The sequence below is a fragment of the Gymnoscopelus microlampas genome (genome assembly GCF_963454915.1).
Source record: "Gymnoscopelus microlampas genome assembly, chromosome: 17".
In the NCBI taxonomy this organism is placed as follows: domain Eukaryota; kingdom Metazoa; phylum Chordata; class Actinopteri; order Myctophiformes; family Myctophidae; genus Gymnoscopelus; species Gymnoscopelus microlampas.
The window spans coordinates 19,301,369-19,319,878 of NC_139954.1; the positions used below are offsets into that span (position 1 = coordinate 19,301,369).

General features: G+C 39.5%; 1 protein-coding gene across 1 annotated transcript; it reads left to right on the top strand.

Moving 5' to 3' along the window:
- The first annotated feature begins 2,172 nt into the window (after positions 1–2,172).
- On the top strand, positions 2,173–15,800 carry LOC311064018 (tubulin alpha chain-like). Its single transcript, XM_084083730.1, has 4 exons — positions 2,173–2,319; positions 11,923–12,151; positions 13,132–13,280; positions 13,468–15,800. The coding sequence occupies exons 1-4, from the start codon at positions 2,317–2,319 to the stop codon at positions 14,440–14,442; spliced, it is 1,356 nt and encodes a 451-aa protein (XP_083939856.1). The 5' UTR covers positions 2,173–2,316; the 3' UTR covers positions 14,443–15,800.
- The last annotated feature ends 2,710 nt before the right edge of the window (positions 15,801–18,510 follow it).

The following is an 18,510-nucleotide window of genomic DNA, read 5'->3' on the forward strand; positions in this document are numbered from 1 at the left end:
TGACCAGGGTCCCCCAGGGGTCATACTTGGCCCTGTCCTTTTTTTCCTCTAGGCCTACACCAAATATCTTTGCAGGATGTTCGCCAATTTTTGCCAAATGTTGACCTATATGACTATGCCATGCCCAGAAAAGTGACACTAGGGTTCATGTGGTTAATCCACCTGGCTCATGACTTAAAACCTTTGTCTCTATGTACGTGTGTGTCTCCAGTTTGCCTCCCACCAAGTGCCTAGAGCGTTATGTATGACCTATTCTTGTTCAATATACTTCTTGCAGAGCTATAAACTTGATTCTAAACCTTTTTCTTTTCAAGAACCCCCAGTTTGATATGCATTCGGCCACGGAAAACCATTTGATTGGATTATTATTATAATGTTTTTCTCTGGGACCCCAATCTTCACCAACAGTACCAGACATAAAGGCACTCATTATGCAGATAGAACATTAAAGCATCCATAATTAACATTGGATTGTAATCAATAATGCATTAATGTGTTCATCACTTTGATGTTGCACCTGGTAAGGGTGGGACTGATTTTAATAGGCCTACTTTATGTGCTACTGTAGCTTAAGTTAAAGGGATAGTTCACCCCCAAAATGACTTTTTTTCTTTCGATTAGTCACCCTATGGAGACTTGAATTCATGGATATCTTTTGTCACATTCCTAAGGCAATAATTTGATGACCGGCAGCGGTTCCAGTAAGAAACACAAAGATTCTCCTTTGTGTCTCCTACCGGAACCGCTGCCTACCTCCAACTCTCCATGGGGTGAGTAATTGATAGAAAAAAAGTATGTTTTTGGGTGAACTATCCCTTTAAGCTATAATAATATGTATCATAATGTATTAGTTGGTGTATGTTTTCTATTCTTATTGTTCTTGTTCAATATGCTTCTTCTCGCTATAAACTTCAATTCTCAACCCTTTTCATTTCAAGGACCCCCAGTTTGATATGCATTTGATAGGATTTTCTAAATGTATTTTTATTGAAATCTCTGGGACCCCAACCTACAGTGTAAAATCCCCAGTGTTTATGTCTGTGTTTATTTACCTCTCATAGTACAAATGAAGCCTACCTACACTCAGTGGTTTAAAGTAACTAGTACATTTACTCAAGTACTGTACTTAAGTAACATTTTGAGGTATTACTTTACTGGAGTATTTCCAATTTTCAGTACTTTTACTTCTACCCCATTACATCTCAGAGGCAAATATTGTACTTTTACTCCACTACAATTATTTGAAAACTTTAGTTACTAGTTACTTTGTAGATTTTGATTATTATTACAAAACATGCATTAACCACTTCAACCCTATATACATTTTGGCCATTTGAAATGAGCAGATCAAGCTCACAATGCGTTGCGATGGATGCATTGTGAGCTTGTAGATCTGCTATTTTCAAAAGATTTTTTAATACATTTCATACATTTGAAAACTTGTGAAATGGGGCATTCTGCATAAAGAGCACTTTCTACTTTTGGTACTTTAAGTACATTTTGATACCAAGACTTTTGTAGAGTATTTCTACATTGCAGTATTGGTACTTTTACTCAAGTCAAAAATATGATTACTTTTTTCCACCACTGTTTATTTCTCTGTTTATTTAACTGTCACATAGTACAAAATGAAGCCTACACTCTCAGGGTCTGTTAAGTGTGCATTTGGACCCCTGGTGGTCCCCGGACCAGACGATGAGAAACAGTTAGTACTATACGGCTAGTGCAGGGGTCTTCAACGTTTTCTGGCCAAGGACCCCCTGGCTGAGAAAGAGATGAAGTAGGGACCCCCTTTATATATTGTATAAAATTGTGTTTCAGACTCAATTTTTTTTGTTTACGTGGTCTGCTCTTTTTTCCCTCTACACCTATACCTCTTTGCCAAAAATAGCAGATCTACAAGCTCACAACGCCTCACTCCACGAGGCGTTGTGAGCTTGTAGATCTGCTATTTTTGACAATTTTTGGGGGGATTTTTTGGCTAAAGTTCTCCTCAGAAAAGGGATGCTAAGATTGAAGTGGTTAAGGTAAAATCATCACACAAAGATTTGGCGGACCCCCTGTAGTAACTCTGAGGACCCCCTAGGGGTCCCGGACCCCCTGTTGAAGACCCCTGGGCTAGTGGGAGGGGTTTGGTGACGTCACGGGCAGTTGGATAATAGCGTGACAGCAGCAGCTCCACACCTGACAGTACTTACTCACTGGGTCCACATTGCAGACCGTGTGAGAACGTTACAACCAACACCACTTGTTTTTGTTTTTTTTAAAGTTATTTCCTACCTTCATAGAATCCCTTTCTACTGCTATTGAGGCACAATGGTAAGTTTAAGATTCTTTTCCTCTTTCTTTTTTTCTTTTTTCCATCATCTACTCACCCCAACTATAAGTGATTGCATGTAATGGCCTCGTTAATTATTAAATCATCATTTTGATTTCAGATCTGTCACTTTTTATACAAAGGCTATTTCGTTACGTGTCGCACGTGTGTTGTTATTTAACACGTCCCCCCTGTCGGCTGTCGTTATTTGTATTCATGTGTAGGCTACCTTCAGTGGTGGAAAAAGTACTCACATTTTTTGCTTAAGTAAAAGTATCAATATTGTAATGTAGAAATAATCTGTAAAAGTCCGGAATTCAAAATTGACTTGAGTACAGAAGTATTTGTATAAAAACGTACTTAAAGTACCAAAAGTAGAAAGTACTCATTGTGCAGAATGTCCCATGCATTTCCCCAAGTTCAAAATGTATAAGGATCTTTTGAAAATAGCAGACCCACAAGCTCACATTGTGAGCTTGTAGATCTGCTATTCTCAAATGGCCGAAATATATATGGGCTGATGAAGTGGTTAATGTATGTTTTGTTGTAATAATAGTACAAATCTACAAAGTAACTCAAGTTTTCAAATAATTGTAGTGGAGTAAAAATAGAATATTTGCCTTTGAGATGTAGTGGAGTAGAAGTAAAAGTACTGAAAAATGGAAATACTCCAGTAAAGTAAAAGTTCCTCAAATCTGTACTTAAGTACAGTACTTGTACTTGTACTTGAGTATGTATGTACTTTCCACCACTGTCTGTCTGTCTGCCTGTCTGTCTGTCTGTCTGTCTGTCTGTCTGTCTGTCTGTCTGTCTGTCTGTCTGTCTGTAACGAAATGCCAGCAGCAGACACTGACTGACAAATGCAGCTGTTTTTAATACATTTACTTGTGGGTGTGTTTTGTGTTTCATTTATGTTTATGTATTGTGTTAATCGTGGACATGGTGCTGCTGTACAACTTCATGTTGGCCAGGCTGGCCTGGCACACTAAAACACACCCACTGAACCTGTTATTTTCTGTAAACAAACACACAGTCAAATCCTCGGTGTGAACAGTGGTGGTAAAAGTACTCACATTTTTTACCTAAGTAAAAGTATCAATACTGCAATGTAGAAATACTCTGTTACAAGTAAAAGTACCAGTATTCAAAACATTTCTGAGTAAAAGTACAAAAGTAAAGTAAAAAGTAAAATTACTCATTATGCACAATGTCCCATTTCACAAGTTTCCAAATGTATCAAATCCTTTGAAAATAGCAGATCCACAAGCTCACAACGCGTCACTTTGCAACATGTTTAGAGCTTGCAGATCGGCTATTTTCAAATAGCCAAAGTATAGGTCTGAACTGGTTAATGTATGTTTTACACAGTAACTAGTTACTAAAGTTTTAAAATAATTGTAGTGGAGTATAATATTTGCCTCTGAGATGTAGTGCAGTAGAGGTAAAAGTATTGAAAATTGGAAATACTCCAGTTAAGTAAAACTACCTAAAGATTAAGTGTACAGTACATGAGTAAATGCACTTAGTTACTTTCCACCACTGGGTGTGAATGTATCCATTTCTAACTGTTGACATGTTACATGTGTGTGTACTGACACTCATTCTCACTGAGGATTGCACTGTGTGGTGGAAGAAGTAGCCTATACTCAGATTATTAGTAAAACACAATACAAGCAAAAGTCCTGATTTAAAAATGTTACTGTGTGTGCGTGTGTGCGTGTACGTGTGCGCGCGCCCCTTGCGAGCGAGCGTGCGTGTATTGTCCTTTGGTGCTGTAATTCTCAACCTTTTTTATTTCAAGGACCCCCATTTGATATGATTTTTTTTTTAAACTTAGGTACAAATGGAACCAAATGGTCTATTCATTATTTAGCCGGAACCCCCTCAAGGACCCCTGGGGGTCCCTGGACCCCACATTGAGAACCAGTATTTTAATGTAGCAGTGCATCGTTGTGTGGTGCAGTACTGTGTTTATTGGCCTCTTTATTGTCTACTGTGCACTTTTCTACTGTGCTGCTATGCACCCCCCCATCCCTCCCCCCTCACTCCAGGGATTAATAAAGTGTTATCCTATCTGCTATACCGTCCTAAAAGTAACAAACATAAAAGTACTCATTATGCAGATGAAACATTATGCCATCATAATTATTACATTATTAATAATGCATTAATGTGTTTATCACTTTAATGCTGCAGCTGGTAAAGGTGGGCCTGATTTTAATAGGCCTACTTTATGTGCTGCTAGGTAGCTTAACCTATAATAATACGTCATCATTTATCAGTTAATGTATGTTTATAAGTACAAGTATAAATACTCAAATGAAGTAAAAGTACCTGAAATCTGCACTTAAGCACAGTGCTTGAGTAAATGTACTTAGTTACTTTCCCCACACATACTGGACTGTGCCTTTAGAAAAGCCCTCTGCTACAGACGGGTGCAATGCAGATGCACAGTTGCCTCTGCGTCTCTGTGGTAGCAGGACCCCTGACGCATCAAAAATAGATCTGACTGACTGGCAATTCCTATATTTGGCTGGTGCCCCAAACAGCAGGTGTTGCAGACACACACAGTAAAGCCCTGAGTGTTAATCTAACTCCAAGAGTGTACAAATGAAACCAAATGGACCCATGAGGGTCCATTTTGTTCCATTTGTACACTAAATGCATGGGTAAAAACAGACTTTTACTGTGTAAACAGCACTTGGGGATAGAAACGTTTCTCAGCAGAGATTCAATGGGCGTGGTTGCGATAGTAAAAGGGGCTTGAAACCCTAGGCTGACGTTTGTAGTTTGTTTTCCAATTCGTCTCAAAAAAATAGATACAGCAGATTACAAATATGGCAGGTTAGTAAGCAACAAAGCTGCAACTACCGGTAATCAAATTAAATAATGTGTGTGTTAGATTTAGGTCTTCCCAGAGCCAATGTGCAAACTTGGACAGTAGTCAACAGTATTGTAAATGCACACTGGCACACCTAAATCTATCACACCCCTCTATTAATTTGATTAGCTGCAGTTATGTTGCTTACATCATGGTGTACATGTCGCCTTAGGGCCTGTGCTCACACAAAGCATTTTTTGAGCAGAGTGCTTTTGGTATAATTTCCAGAGCGCTTGTTGTCACTAAGTACACGGAGCATTTATTGATGCCCACAAAAATGTTCAACCATTGCTGTGCTCGAACATTGTGTCATTCGCATGAGCACAAATAGCCTAGCTGAAATAATGGTCAACATGGACTTCATGGTTGTGTTAACAATTCAAAGTCAGGTCGTAAATGACCAGGTTGTCAGACACAGCCAGGAGGAGGATCAAGCGTGACATGTGGTGGTGGTGGTCCGCTCCAAAAGTTGGAACTATTTTCTACTTAAAGCCTCCAGAATGCTCTGCAAAAAAACACGGACATCAAGAGCTGAAACATGATGCTCGAAAGAGGAGCGCTCCAGCGCACCTTTAACATAATGCACCGCAGAAAGGTGCTGGCAGCTAAAAAGAAAATGCTTTCTGTGGCCCCTTATGCAGCTTACCATGTTTTTACCCGGCTGCAGTTTATACTTAAACAAAGTACAAAATCAGCCTAGGGTTTCACCCCACTCCCCCCTGTTTGAAATTTCTTTTCTTTTTGAAGAACTATGCATTGTACTGTGTTTAATAACTTCTCAGCTCAACAAGGAAGACTGAAGTGTATACTAAATATGCCCTAAGGAGTTTAGGCGTGTCTCAAGGTAGCAGATAAATCTACCAGTCGGTTCAGTTTGAGTCAAGAGGAGGCATGCAAGTCTGTAGGGCAGGAATGTAAAGCAGTTTTTTTTTTTGTGTATTAAAATTTATTTTGACTAGTCACACCATTCCACTTTGATACTGGTAGCTGGGCTGGGCAATATATCAATATTATATCGATATCATGATATGAGATTAGATATCATCTGGGATTTTGGAAATCACGATATGCGTTTGTGCGTCCATGCAATTCTATTGGCAAATTGAGATCCTGTGGTAAGTTCTGACCACTACTGGATGACAAGAGGTATTGCATGGAGGTCCAAATAACATTTCTCCCTCGAAATAGGTGTGCTCTAGTTACTAGAGCACTGACATTTTTTACCACTGACCTACTAGAGTCTAGTAGGTCAGTGGTAAAGATTTCAGCTCATGTGCACGGGACCTGGGTTTTAATAGTAGGAATGTAGGATGTTATGAACGTTACAGAGTGCAGCTTCAATTCAGAGCTATTCTAGGCTACATCACTTTCTGAGACATAACTCTCTTCAGGGGAGATTAAAAGTATTTTCTGAATGAGGTCATTGAGGGATTAAAAATATTTCTGCACCAGATCCTCATAAGAATGTTATGTTGCCTTGAAATTCAGTCTGATGGAAATGCATCACTCCTGTTGTGAAAATAAACGCTGAAGCAACCATGAATAGTAAACACTTCACTTGTAATCTTGTCAGAGATCAGCTATCGTAGCATTAGACCCTTTAAAAAAGATCAAGTACTTAAAGTTATGTGAGGGGAAAAAGGTCTTTGACCTGATTGTGTTATATTACAAGCTTGTCAATCATAGTGGTAGAAGGTACTGTAACCCGTGGGTATTAAAGGTTATGTCTACTGTAAATTGGTTTGGCTGATATATCAGCCATTATTTGACATTTCTGACAACATCGGTATCAGAAATTGTGCATTCGATGTGCCCTAATTCTCAACCTGGCGCCCCTATTTTGGGCATGTCATCATAGGCAAAATTAGGTTCGTTTTTAGGACATTTTCAAAAATAATTTCAAACATCGATCTATATGATGTGTCACATTGTGAGCTTGTTAAGTTATTTTTGAATTAAAAAAATGTAAAAGTATTTGTTTGTCAAATTGATTGACAAAATATCGGTCAAAACATCGGTAATCGGTGGGCTAAATCGGGATCAGCATCGGACCCAAAAATCTGGCATCAGTCAGGCTCTAGTTATGTCAGCCCTAAAAATGGGTTTGAATAAATTGATCTCTCTCTCTCACACACTCTCTCTCTCTCTCTCTCTCTCTCTCTCTCTCTCTCTCTCTCAGTGAGTGCAGTATCCCCACTAGATTATTATCCAGTAAGAGACGCATGCAGAGGACTGTGATCTCAAGTCTGTGTGGTTGGAGTCTGGAGAGACACACCCTCTCCCCTTTGCTTAACAGAAACACCCTAACTGTTTTTAGCCCTTACTGTTTACTATGTCATCCAGCTGAGTCAGGAACGTTTTCAAGTATATGTCACCTGTGGGGTTGTGCTGCGTAACGTAGTGTTGATGAGTCAGTGCTGCAAATTGTTTTCAGAGCTTATGCAGCAACCGTGATGTTCAAGCTTTTCTAAATGAGGCAGTTAATGGCTGGGTAAAATGTTGATATTATAGCTTATTATCGTCATGATGAGACTAGTTATCGTCTGGGATTTTGATTTGTAATATTGTGATGTGGCATAAGCAGTTGTCTTTTCCTGGTTTAACCCATTAAGACCTGAGGCCGATTCTAAAAATGTCTTCTAAATCATAACAGTTTCCTGAAAAACTTATGTCAGTGGTGCTTAGATGTTTTCATGTCAAGGACCCCCAATTATATGTATTTTGCCGCGGATCCCATCTCAAAATATTTTGTTCCAGGGACCCCGAGAAAGAAAGATTTTAGTTAAAAATTGTTTGTTTTAAATATATATATATATATTCCAAGATTTGCACAAATGTTCACGATTTTTCAAGAATAGCAGATCTATAAGCAGATATACAAGCTCATAACACATCACTTTGTGCCGCGCTATAGACCCCTTAACAGACGACGTCATACTGCCTGCGTGCAGCCAGTATGCGCGCAACGAAACCCATTATATCAGGTCTCGTTAGGACGCGTCTCACTAGCCAACACACACAAGAGGGGGTTGGGGTGTGCTGAAACCAGTGCACCCCGAAACAGGTTGGGAATTGATTGCGTGAAACAATCACCTGTGCGTCCAGGCTCAATGTTAGTAAACAAATAATTGGTCTATGAGCTTGTGCAGTATATCTGCTATTTTTGAATAGCCAAAGTATGAAACGATGGTTAAAGGGGTTAAAATGATTGTGGTGCTATATTAGCTACGTTTTAGCTAAAATGACAGATTATTTCCTGGTTGTAAGGGGTTTAAGAACTATTTCATACTTGATTTTTTAAATTTGAATTTTAAATAAATTGATACTAAAATAAAGTGATATTTTATTTTATCCATATGCCCAGTCCTAGTAGGATTGTGAATCTCCATTCACCTGATACATTTTCTATTACATAATACAGTTGACATTGTGCATAGAGTAAGTTAAAGATTAACCTGCCAAGGACTACTCTTGCCTACAACGTGTAGAATGCCAGTCACTCTTTACCGCCACATCTCTAGGTGTCAGGTTAGCATGGACTTTCCCACAAATAGCTGTGGCAGAAAACTTAACTGCAGGATAGATTTAGAAGGTACGTTTGTAGACAGTCCTTTTCTTTTATAGTGCTTTTCCTTAAGCACATTACGGTTCTTCTTTCTTCTTTCATAGCAAAAATAGCCAATCTGCAAGCTCAGAACGGGACACGTTGTGATCATATGACGAAGTATATATGGCTTAAGTGGTTTACAGTGGATTTCACCCCCCTCCCCTCCACCTCCAAGCTAAGACCTAAAAGAAAAAAATCATGGAGCCTCACTAGACTCTGGTACATAAAGTTACTTCTGACCCCCATAATGTAGGAAATGTATAGGCAAGTACTAGAAGGTTTCCTATTTTACTAAAACATATCCTGCAACCAGAGCCTACTGACACGTTGTCAGACAGCTTGAACATCCTGATGACATCAACTGAGGGAAGCTATATAATACCCACCTGGTAAGAATATCCATTCTGTCATGTACTGTATGAAAACGTTTACAGTTGAAAGCAGCACTGAATAGGGCTGTGTGAAACCTTAAGGACTTGTCTTTAATACTACCATAAATTTCCCAGGATAATGGGTCAGGAAAAACCACGCCATATGCCTTCCCTCCAGCGTAATACCGTAAGGTGTTGATGGCTTAAAAACAATTTGAGCTGCAACAGCTGAAGTTAGGAGGCCCGAATGGGCCGGGAGCTGTCCTAGATATCTGTCTTCCAGGACACGCATACACAGAAATATACTAGACGTGTACACACACACACACACACACACACACACACACACACACACACACACACACACACACACACACACACACACACACACACACACACACACACACACACACACACACACACACACACACACACACACACACACACACACACACACACACACCATCTTTCTCCCACCCACATGCACATAAAGGAGTGTCAAGGAGTGCAGAACTAGGCTGGCTGCATCAGAAATGACCTTGTCTCGGTGGTATGCAGAGAATGAGGCAGTCTTCAGGTTGCCCCAGTGTCTTGTGACTGCACTGCACAAAAATAACAGCTTGTTAATCATGTAATGTTTCTAATATATATCCTATAATCCAAAGTCTTAAGATGCAAGGATAATTCTGACCACACCAACACTGACGCAAAGCTTTGTATAGCCGTTATTAATATTGTACGTAAATATATAATAATTGGAGCCCAATCAATATATCGGTCTGGCTGATACTCATAGCCATTAATTGACTTTTTTAACAACATTGGTATCAGCCGATAATAATAAAACAAACTTCAGTTTGTGTGTTTGTTTATGCAGTTGTTGTTTTTTTCATTTTATAATATTAAATGTACTTTCCATATGTTGATGTTTAATATCATTTTGTAAAACTTGTGGCACAGTCATATTTGGAGAAAGTAACTTTAGTACATTTAGTACTACAGTACTGTACTTAAGTGCAAATTTCAGTGCCGATTTCAGGGACTTTAACTTTGTGTTTATTCGTTTATAAGTTAAAGGTTCTCAAATAGAAACTTTAAGTTTCTTGGTACTAAGCAATAGTAAGTTGGGAGACACTGGGTTACTTTTAGGGTCAAATTCTTTGCTTTGATATTTGATGTATAAGTTAGACTAAATTGGCCAATATGAGATTTTAGCAATTCCGCTGATGATGATGATGTGAGGATATGTTTAATTTATTAATTCAACCTTGATTTAATGAAGGTTGAACAAACCTGACTGATAACCGAAGCGAGAGGTGTAAAAGCAAGCAAAGACTAAATACTGTATCTACAGGTTTCTCCAAACCTGTTTGTTCACATACTGTACTATCAGTCAAGGCAAGGCAAGGCAATTTTAATTTTTATAGCACACTTCAACAAGTCAATTCAAAGTGCTTTAAACGAAACATTAAGCATTAAGAGGCATTATAAAAGGACATTTGAATAAAATAATGGTAAAAAATAAGTTAAAATAAAACAGAAAAACAAGAATTACATTACAGAAGAAGTAACAAAAGTAAACAGCAGCTGCAAATAGAAAGGTTTTAAGCTTTGACTTAACAACATAAGCCTTATACTTAATTGACTAGCATATAAAGTATGAAGACATTTTTGTCAGGATGGAGTTATTTGTTTTATTGTATCTTTTACCAGTCCATAGTAGCAGGCGCAGCTAGCAGGTGTACTTTTTGTCATGTCATAGTGTCCCTCTATGGTGCGACACTATTGTCTATGTGGTGTTACCAGCTACAGTTAGTACATAGGCCTACTGTATGTACATACATTAATTCATTCAAAGCACCTCTGGTTTTCATTTGAAGTTAAATTAAATGCATACAAGATAATTGTGTTTGTACAGGGGGAGCTATAATCTAAAAGCTTTATCACTGAACGTGCATTATGCATGCCAACCTTTCCATTAGTTTATATTCTATGCTTTTGAATTTCTAAGAGAAGCTGCTGCAGCAGCATTTTCAACATATTTGACCGTGTTGTGAATGCAGAAGAACTCTGAACTCCCTCTTCATCCAGCTTGTTCTCATTGCACACTGTCAAATGAGAACCAGCAAAGCTGCAGCCTTTGACTTCTCTCACTCTGGAGATATCTCTCTTCTAACTCTCTGCCTCCACCCAGTGGTAGTCTTCAGTGTTAACACTTGAGTGTTAACTAGAGAGTTAGAGATAACTAGGACTGTGGTTATGTGGGATCCAGGGACTTTATCGGTTCCTTGAGGGGGTTCCAAAAGAAGGAAATAATACTCAACTGAAGAATTCAAAAATATTACTGTAAATGAAATATCATCATATGACAAATTACGTGGTAGATCGGCGATTTTTTCACCATGCAGCCAAGTGTAAAATCAGCCATTACAACGCCATCAAGGCCTGCCAAAATACATTTTAGTCGACTAAATCAAATCTAGATTTAGTCGACTATAATCTTATGATATTTAGTCGACTATAATCTTATGATATTTAGTCGACTATAATCTTATGATATTTAGTCGACTAAAACTAGACAAAAACTAAAACCTTTCAGATGACTAAAATATGACAAACTACGGTAAATAGAATTTTATTCAAAAGATTATGACTAAAACTAAATAAAAATTAGCTGTCAAAATCAATGCTGCACTGAACCCTCCGTCACTCCCTTCTCTCTCTCTCTCTCCTTTCTCTCGCCCAGCGTGAGTGCATCTCTGTACACGTGGGCCAGGCTGGCGTGCAGATGGGGAACACCTGCTGGGAGCTGTACTGTCTGGAGCACGGAATCCAGCCGGACGGCCAGATGCCAGATGCCAACAATAAGGCCGTGGGAGGTCACGACGACTCCTTCACCACCTTCTTCAGTGCGACCGGAACCGGGAAGTATGTCCCCAGGGCCATCTTCGTGGACCTCGAACCCACTGTTATTGGTCAGTTGCTTTTCCCCTACTGTATACTGCACATTGCTGCTTAACCCATTAAATCCGGGAAAGCATCTACAAATGTCTTCTAAATTCTAACTGGTTTCTGAAAAACGTGTTGCTATACCAGTGGTTCTCTAACTTTTTCATGTCAAGGACCCCTATCTCAAAAAAAAAAAAATTCCAGGGACCCCCAGAAGCAAAGATTTGAGTTCAAAATCTTCGCTTTAAAAAACATATTCAAAGATTTGCACAAACTTTCAAGATTCTTCAAAAAATAGCAGATCCACAAGCTCGTAGCATGGCACTCGGTTCCCTGCTTTGAGCTTGTATATCTGCTATTTTTGAATAGCCAAAGACATCTAAAATGACACAGATGCGTTCCCGGATTGAATGGGTTAATTGTTTGCAATGAGCACAAACAACTGTACATGAAGCATTCCCACTAGACATGAAAGTTTTGAGGAAATTGCACTTTATTAGCATATGACTCATCTTATTGATGATATACACATAATGAACATATCGTTGCTGTCCTGCAGAGACCATGTATGTCCAAAACCGTTACTTTACAAGAGATGGGGGGGGGGGGCTGTGTTCCAATGTAGTTATTAGTCACAAGCCTGTGTTAATAGTTGTCATTGTTGGTTAAATATGTATAAAATCCGCAGACAGACTTAATCACTTTCAACCTGGTGTCCCTATATTAGGCATGTCATTATAGGCGGCTCACACATGTGACGTGTTGTGAGCTTGTAGAACGGCTATTTTGTATTCTCGCAAGTATAAAATGAAATGATATACACAATCATTAAGGATAAATATTAGGCCACAACCAACCTGCCTTGACCAGTTCTAACCGTACTTCTCAATGTAGGTGTTGACGATCAGTGTTTGAATATCACTGTGTAATAGAGATCTCCAGGAATAAACCATTGATTGCAGATCAACGTTTACCGTCCTTTATTTATTTATTTTTGTTTTTCCAGATGAGGTGCGTACCGGAATATACCGCCAGCTGTTCCACCCCGAACAGCTGATCTCAGGAAAGGAAGATGCAGCCAACAACTACGCCCGTGGACACTACACCATTGGCAAGGAGATCATCGACTCAGTCCTGGACAGAATCCGCAAACTGGTGAGCATTAATGTAGATGGTGGAATTCGCCCACCCTGATGGCAATTCTATCACAATTCATGGAGCATGACATCAAATGATTGTAGTGTATTAGTTTTGTAGTGACCAATGGATCACAGACATAAATGAAGGAAAGAACACCAATATCTTTTTATTGATCTATCCTAATGTGTCTGTGCATCCAAAGGCGGATCAGTGCACCGGCCTCCAAGGCTTCCTGGTTTTCCATTCCTTTGGCGGAGGCACCGGCTCAGGTTTCACTTCCCTGCTGATGGAGCGCCTGTCTGTTGACTTTGGCAAGAAGTCCAAGCTGGAGTTTGCCATCTACCCAGCTCCCCAGGTGTCCACAGCTGTAGTCGAGCCCTACAACTCCATCCTGACCACCCACACCACCCTGGAGCACTCCGACTGTGCCTTCATGGTGGACAATGAGGCCATCTACGACATCTGCCGCAGGAACTTGGACATTGAGCGTCCGTCTTACACCAATCTTAATCGCCTCATCAGCCAAATAGTCTCTTCGATCACTGCCTCCCTTCGCTTCGACGGAGCCCTGAATGTTGACCTGACAGAGTTCCAGACCAACTTGGTGCCATACCCTCGTATCCACTTCCCCCTGGCCACCTACGCCCCCGTCATCTCTGCCGAGAAGGCCTATCACGAGCAGCTGTCAGTCGCCGAGATCACCAACGCCTGCTTCGAGCCCGCGAACCAGATGGTGAAGTGTGATCCTCGTCATGGTAAATACATGGCCTGCTGTCTGCTGTACCGCGGAGATGTGGTGCCCAAAGATGTCAACGTGGCCATTGGAGCGATCAAGACTAAACGCACCATCCAGTTTGTAGACTGGTGCCCCACAGGTTTCAAGGTGGGCATCAACTACCAGCCTCCCACAGTGGTTCCTGGAGGAGACTTGGCCAAGGTCCAGAGGGCTGTGTGCATGCTGAGCAACACCACAGCCATCGCTGAGGCCTGGGCTCGTCTTGACCACAAGTTTGACCTCATGTACGCCAAGAGGGCCTTCGTCCACTGGTATGTTGGAGAGGGCATGGAGGAGGGGGAGTTCTCTGAGGCCAGAGAAGACATGGCTGCCCTGGAGAAGGATTATGAAGAGGTGGGCATTGACTCCTTCGAGGAGGATGAAGAAGGAGAGGAGTATTAGAATATTAGGCTCAGAATGTGTGAGTTATTGTTTTCAGGAGAAAGATTGCATTTTGCAATGTTTTTTTGTTTTGATGTTACATTAAGATTTTATGTTCCTTTCACTTTTAATAACAAAACCAACCTCAATAATATAAGGTTTGAAATCAATAACTGTACCAATGAGACTGATCCATTGTATCAGCCTTTTCTTTTTATTTCTTGTTTCATCCAAAGGCTTAACTGTTGTACAGTAATCATTTTTTATGACTTTGAGCTCTGTGTTGTTGCTCAATAAATTTTCCTTTAAAAATGTTTTTCATTCTATGTACTCTTTATTCTCTGCAACCTGAAAATGCATCTTTCACTTCAATATTTTTCAACTTTCTGTTTTCTAATTCTTAAATGGAAAATAACAACTTCCCAAACACAGATCCACTTTTTTTCCCACCACATACTATATTAAGCTATTCCTTTATCATGGCCTAGCCCACCATTAAAATACACTGCTAGTCTATTTGAGAACTGCTTGTGGGCTCTACGGTTGGCAATGCTGGTCTTTCTGTCCATCTGTTAACACTTTGGCCTCAAAGATGATCTCAGGCAGGTTTGCCATGGAATTTGCTGTGCACTTTACTACTCCCCGGAGGATAAACCCTGCTGATTCTGTTGACCCCATGGCCTTTCCTCTAGCACCACCCTTAGGCCAGAATTTCCACCTGCACTCAAGATATCTCAAAATCTAATGGGGTGGATTGCCATAAAACTTACATTCATGCTCCCTGGAGGATGATCTCGTAACCGTTTGAGTGACCCCATGACCTAACGCATCTGTTGGAAGGGCTCTCCAACCACTCCACCTTCATTGGCAAAATCTTGATGGTACTTTTGCTTTTTGGTTTTTGACTTTAAAGTGTTTGTTTACAATATATGTTATGCCTTCAGTGATTATACATTAACCCCTTCTCCAATTCTGACACCAATACGTTTATTTTATTTTATTTTATTTTTTATTATCTTTGGGACTCGATGGTTGGTTGGGTGTAAACAAGGGCAACATAGCCTTTAGGGGCTGCTAGCAGGGCTTTTATATGTGTTCCAATGCAATCTGGGAACCCATTTGGTAAAAGAAAAACAATAATTTTAATCTGTTTTGAGAGATTAGTTCCAACCTATCGAGTGTCTGTAGTTCAATGGCACAGCCACTAGAGGACAGTCAAAGCAAGCTTACCGTATGCATGGGGTCAATCAGTGCTAATTCATAGTGTTTGGCTACATGGGCCTTTCACTTGACAAAAATTACATACTTTCAAGTGTTGTAGACACTTTTTTCTTTATTTGAATTGTTGCTCTGTTCCAAATAAAAACACTGTGACTGTCTCTCCCTGTCACCTGTTTCTCTCTGTAAATATTCCATTGTTTGCTTTAATATAATGATTATAACGCTCAGTGACCTTTAGTCCTCATATGGAAATGAGTCACAAATGTGTCACATCGCTGTTTATTTTGTTTTATTAACATTGTTACTACGTGCCTCTTGGAAACTTCCCCAGGGATACGGTCTGCAGGCTACATAAAGAAAAATATTAGTTCCTTGACACTTGAACGATCCACTGTGGACATGTTTATTCCTTATCCAAGGAAATTACGTATACATAATGTCATCTAGCACTTTGTGATAAGGCAATTAGCCATACAGATATATTAAAGGTAGGGTAAGTGTTATTCCTTTGTTCAGATAAGTGTTAAATAACTATATTCTGATAGTACTCATTGCTATAGACATAGAGTGTTTGTCCAGTAACAGGGGTCTCCCCGTCTCCAGCTCTTTAATAAACCCAAAATGTATTTTCAGTTCGGGATACCAATTTTATCCAACCAGGAGAGAAAACTCACACAGGGTAAACCAGTGAAATTGGAAGTGATGACAAAGAAATTATCAGACACAATTGGAACTGGAACACTATCAAATTGAAGCTGATAAATGGGTACTCAGTCCAGATTGTTTGAAAATGTGCAACCCACCTGAAAATGTACTTTCTATTTATTAGAGCTGGAGAGACGGGGAGATCCTGAATAAACACTATAGCTATGATTATCAGAATAAAGAGAAAAAACTTTATTTTGACCAAATATATCACAATACTCTTTTGTACAAAAGCTGTAATATTGCTATAACCAGATCTACAATGATGACACTACACTGAGCATTTAACGCTGCTGATTAATTAAAACATCTAGTATTTGTTAGAGCTGTCACAATGACAACATTTAAGTTGACGATCAATTGTCATACAAATAATTGCGATTAACGCTGTAATTGTGTTTTTGGGATTGAACGTGAATAAAAATTACATTTCTCACTAGGCTGCGTACACAAAGATTGCACAGGGCAGATATGACAAATAACTGATATATAAAGGAATGACAGACTGACATAGCTATTTAAGAATTGTATACTTGTATACTAAAAGAAACATACAAAATGGCTGAAATAGCTGATCTACAAGCTTACAATGCGTCACACGTAAGATTGTAGATCTGCTATTTTTGGAAAGAAATTGAAAATGTATGAACATTTTTCAACATGGATACGATTATGCAAAATAATTGCAAAATAATTGTGACAGGCCTAGTATTTGTTTTAGGAGCAAATTAAAAAAATGGCTAATTTGGTCATTGACCACCATTCATTTTTGTAAACAGTAGGTTTTTAACCTACTTCACCAAAGTGAAAGTGAAAAGGGTGAGAGATTTTCACTGTAGCAGGTGATAAGCTACACAGCAGTACCTGTTTAAATCCAGCTCTTTGAGCCTGATTTATACTTCGTCGGAAGATGGTGCATAAGCTAAGCATTAGTTGATTGTATTGGCTGTATTGAGCCGTCACAGCATTAAGGCTGATTTTGTTATTGAGGTGAGGGGTTCAGGATGTGCATGTGTGTGTGTCAACACATTGGCCACTGTTATAGTGATTTACTCCTGCATAAATCTATGTAGTGATTTAAATAAAAGCACACCTTCAGACCGGTATGCACATCTATCATTTAAGAGAAACTCATTTATTTTTTCAACTTATAGGATTCAGTAGGGGTGAACGTTTCATTTTGGAGGTCATTCTGCTCTCAGACCTGCACAATCTGCAAGAGGGTATATTTACTCTGCAACAATTTCACCTTCAATTGGTGAAATTATCCTTTATTACAGAGTTAAAAAAAGAAGAAGATACATTTTTCCTGTCATTTACTCTTAACTAAACAATGTCACTTGATATGATGTTTAGTTGTAGGTTAATTCGCTCGATACCTTTCTTTGTTTATTTTTTACTTCTCAGGATGCAGAGATGAGTGCTTCATTTTAGATGTCATTAAGTTCCTTCTCTTGGTCATGAATCCTGCCACAGATTGTGAGTACATTTCTAAATGTCCAGAAAGAGAAATGAATATGCATTTAAGAATATTAATTCTGAGGGATGTCTGGAAAAAAACATCTGAACCACTTTTTGCCCATGCATCCTGGTGGCTCAGTTCCTGAATGCTTGTGTCACTTAGTTTTGACATCTTGCATTCTGATCCAACCCAGGACCTGCATCCTACCATGTATTCTCTCACTTAACCACATTCATGCTGGTATCCCTATTTTTGCCCATGTCATTAGAAGCACCAACAATGGCCAAAAACTGTGGAAATAGCCAATCGAGAAGCATGAAGAAGAAGATTAGATTGAGTATTTTTACTATTCGTCATACCACAACGTATAGGGCTTAAGTAATAAAAGTCCTTACTTGGCATGTCTATTGTGAACAGGGACAATGCATGGGTGTGGCTGTCACATCCCTACACGGGCAGAGAGAAATAGAGCTGCAGAAGTCCAGACAGGGCGAGAGAAGGAGAGTATGGTATGAAGCTCTCTCCCCTGGCAGTGTTTCAGACAGTCTATAGGGAATGATGGGGACATACACGCCTCTGATTAATGACCGTTTCTGGGTGGCGGAAAGTTTGTGTCCTCTCTCACCCTCATGTCACCAGCACACTCAATGGCTTCATCACTTTGTAGCTATTATCACGTCAATAGGCAAGAATGGAGGGAG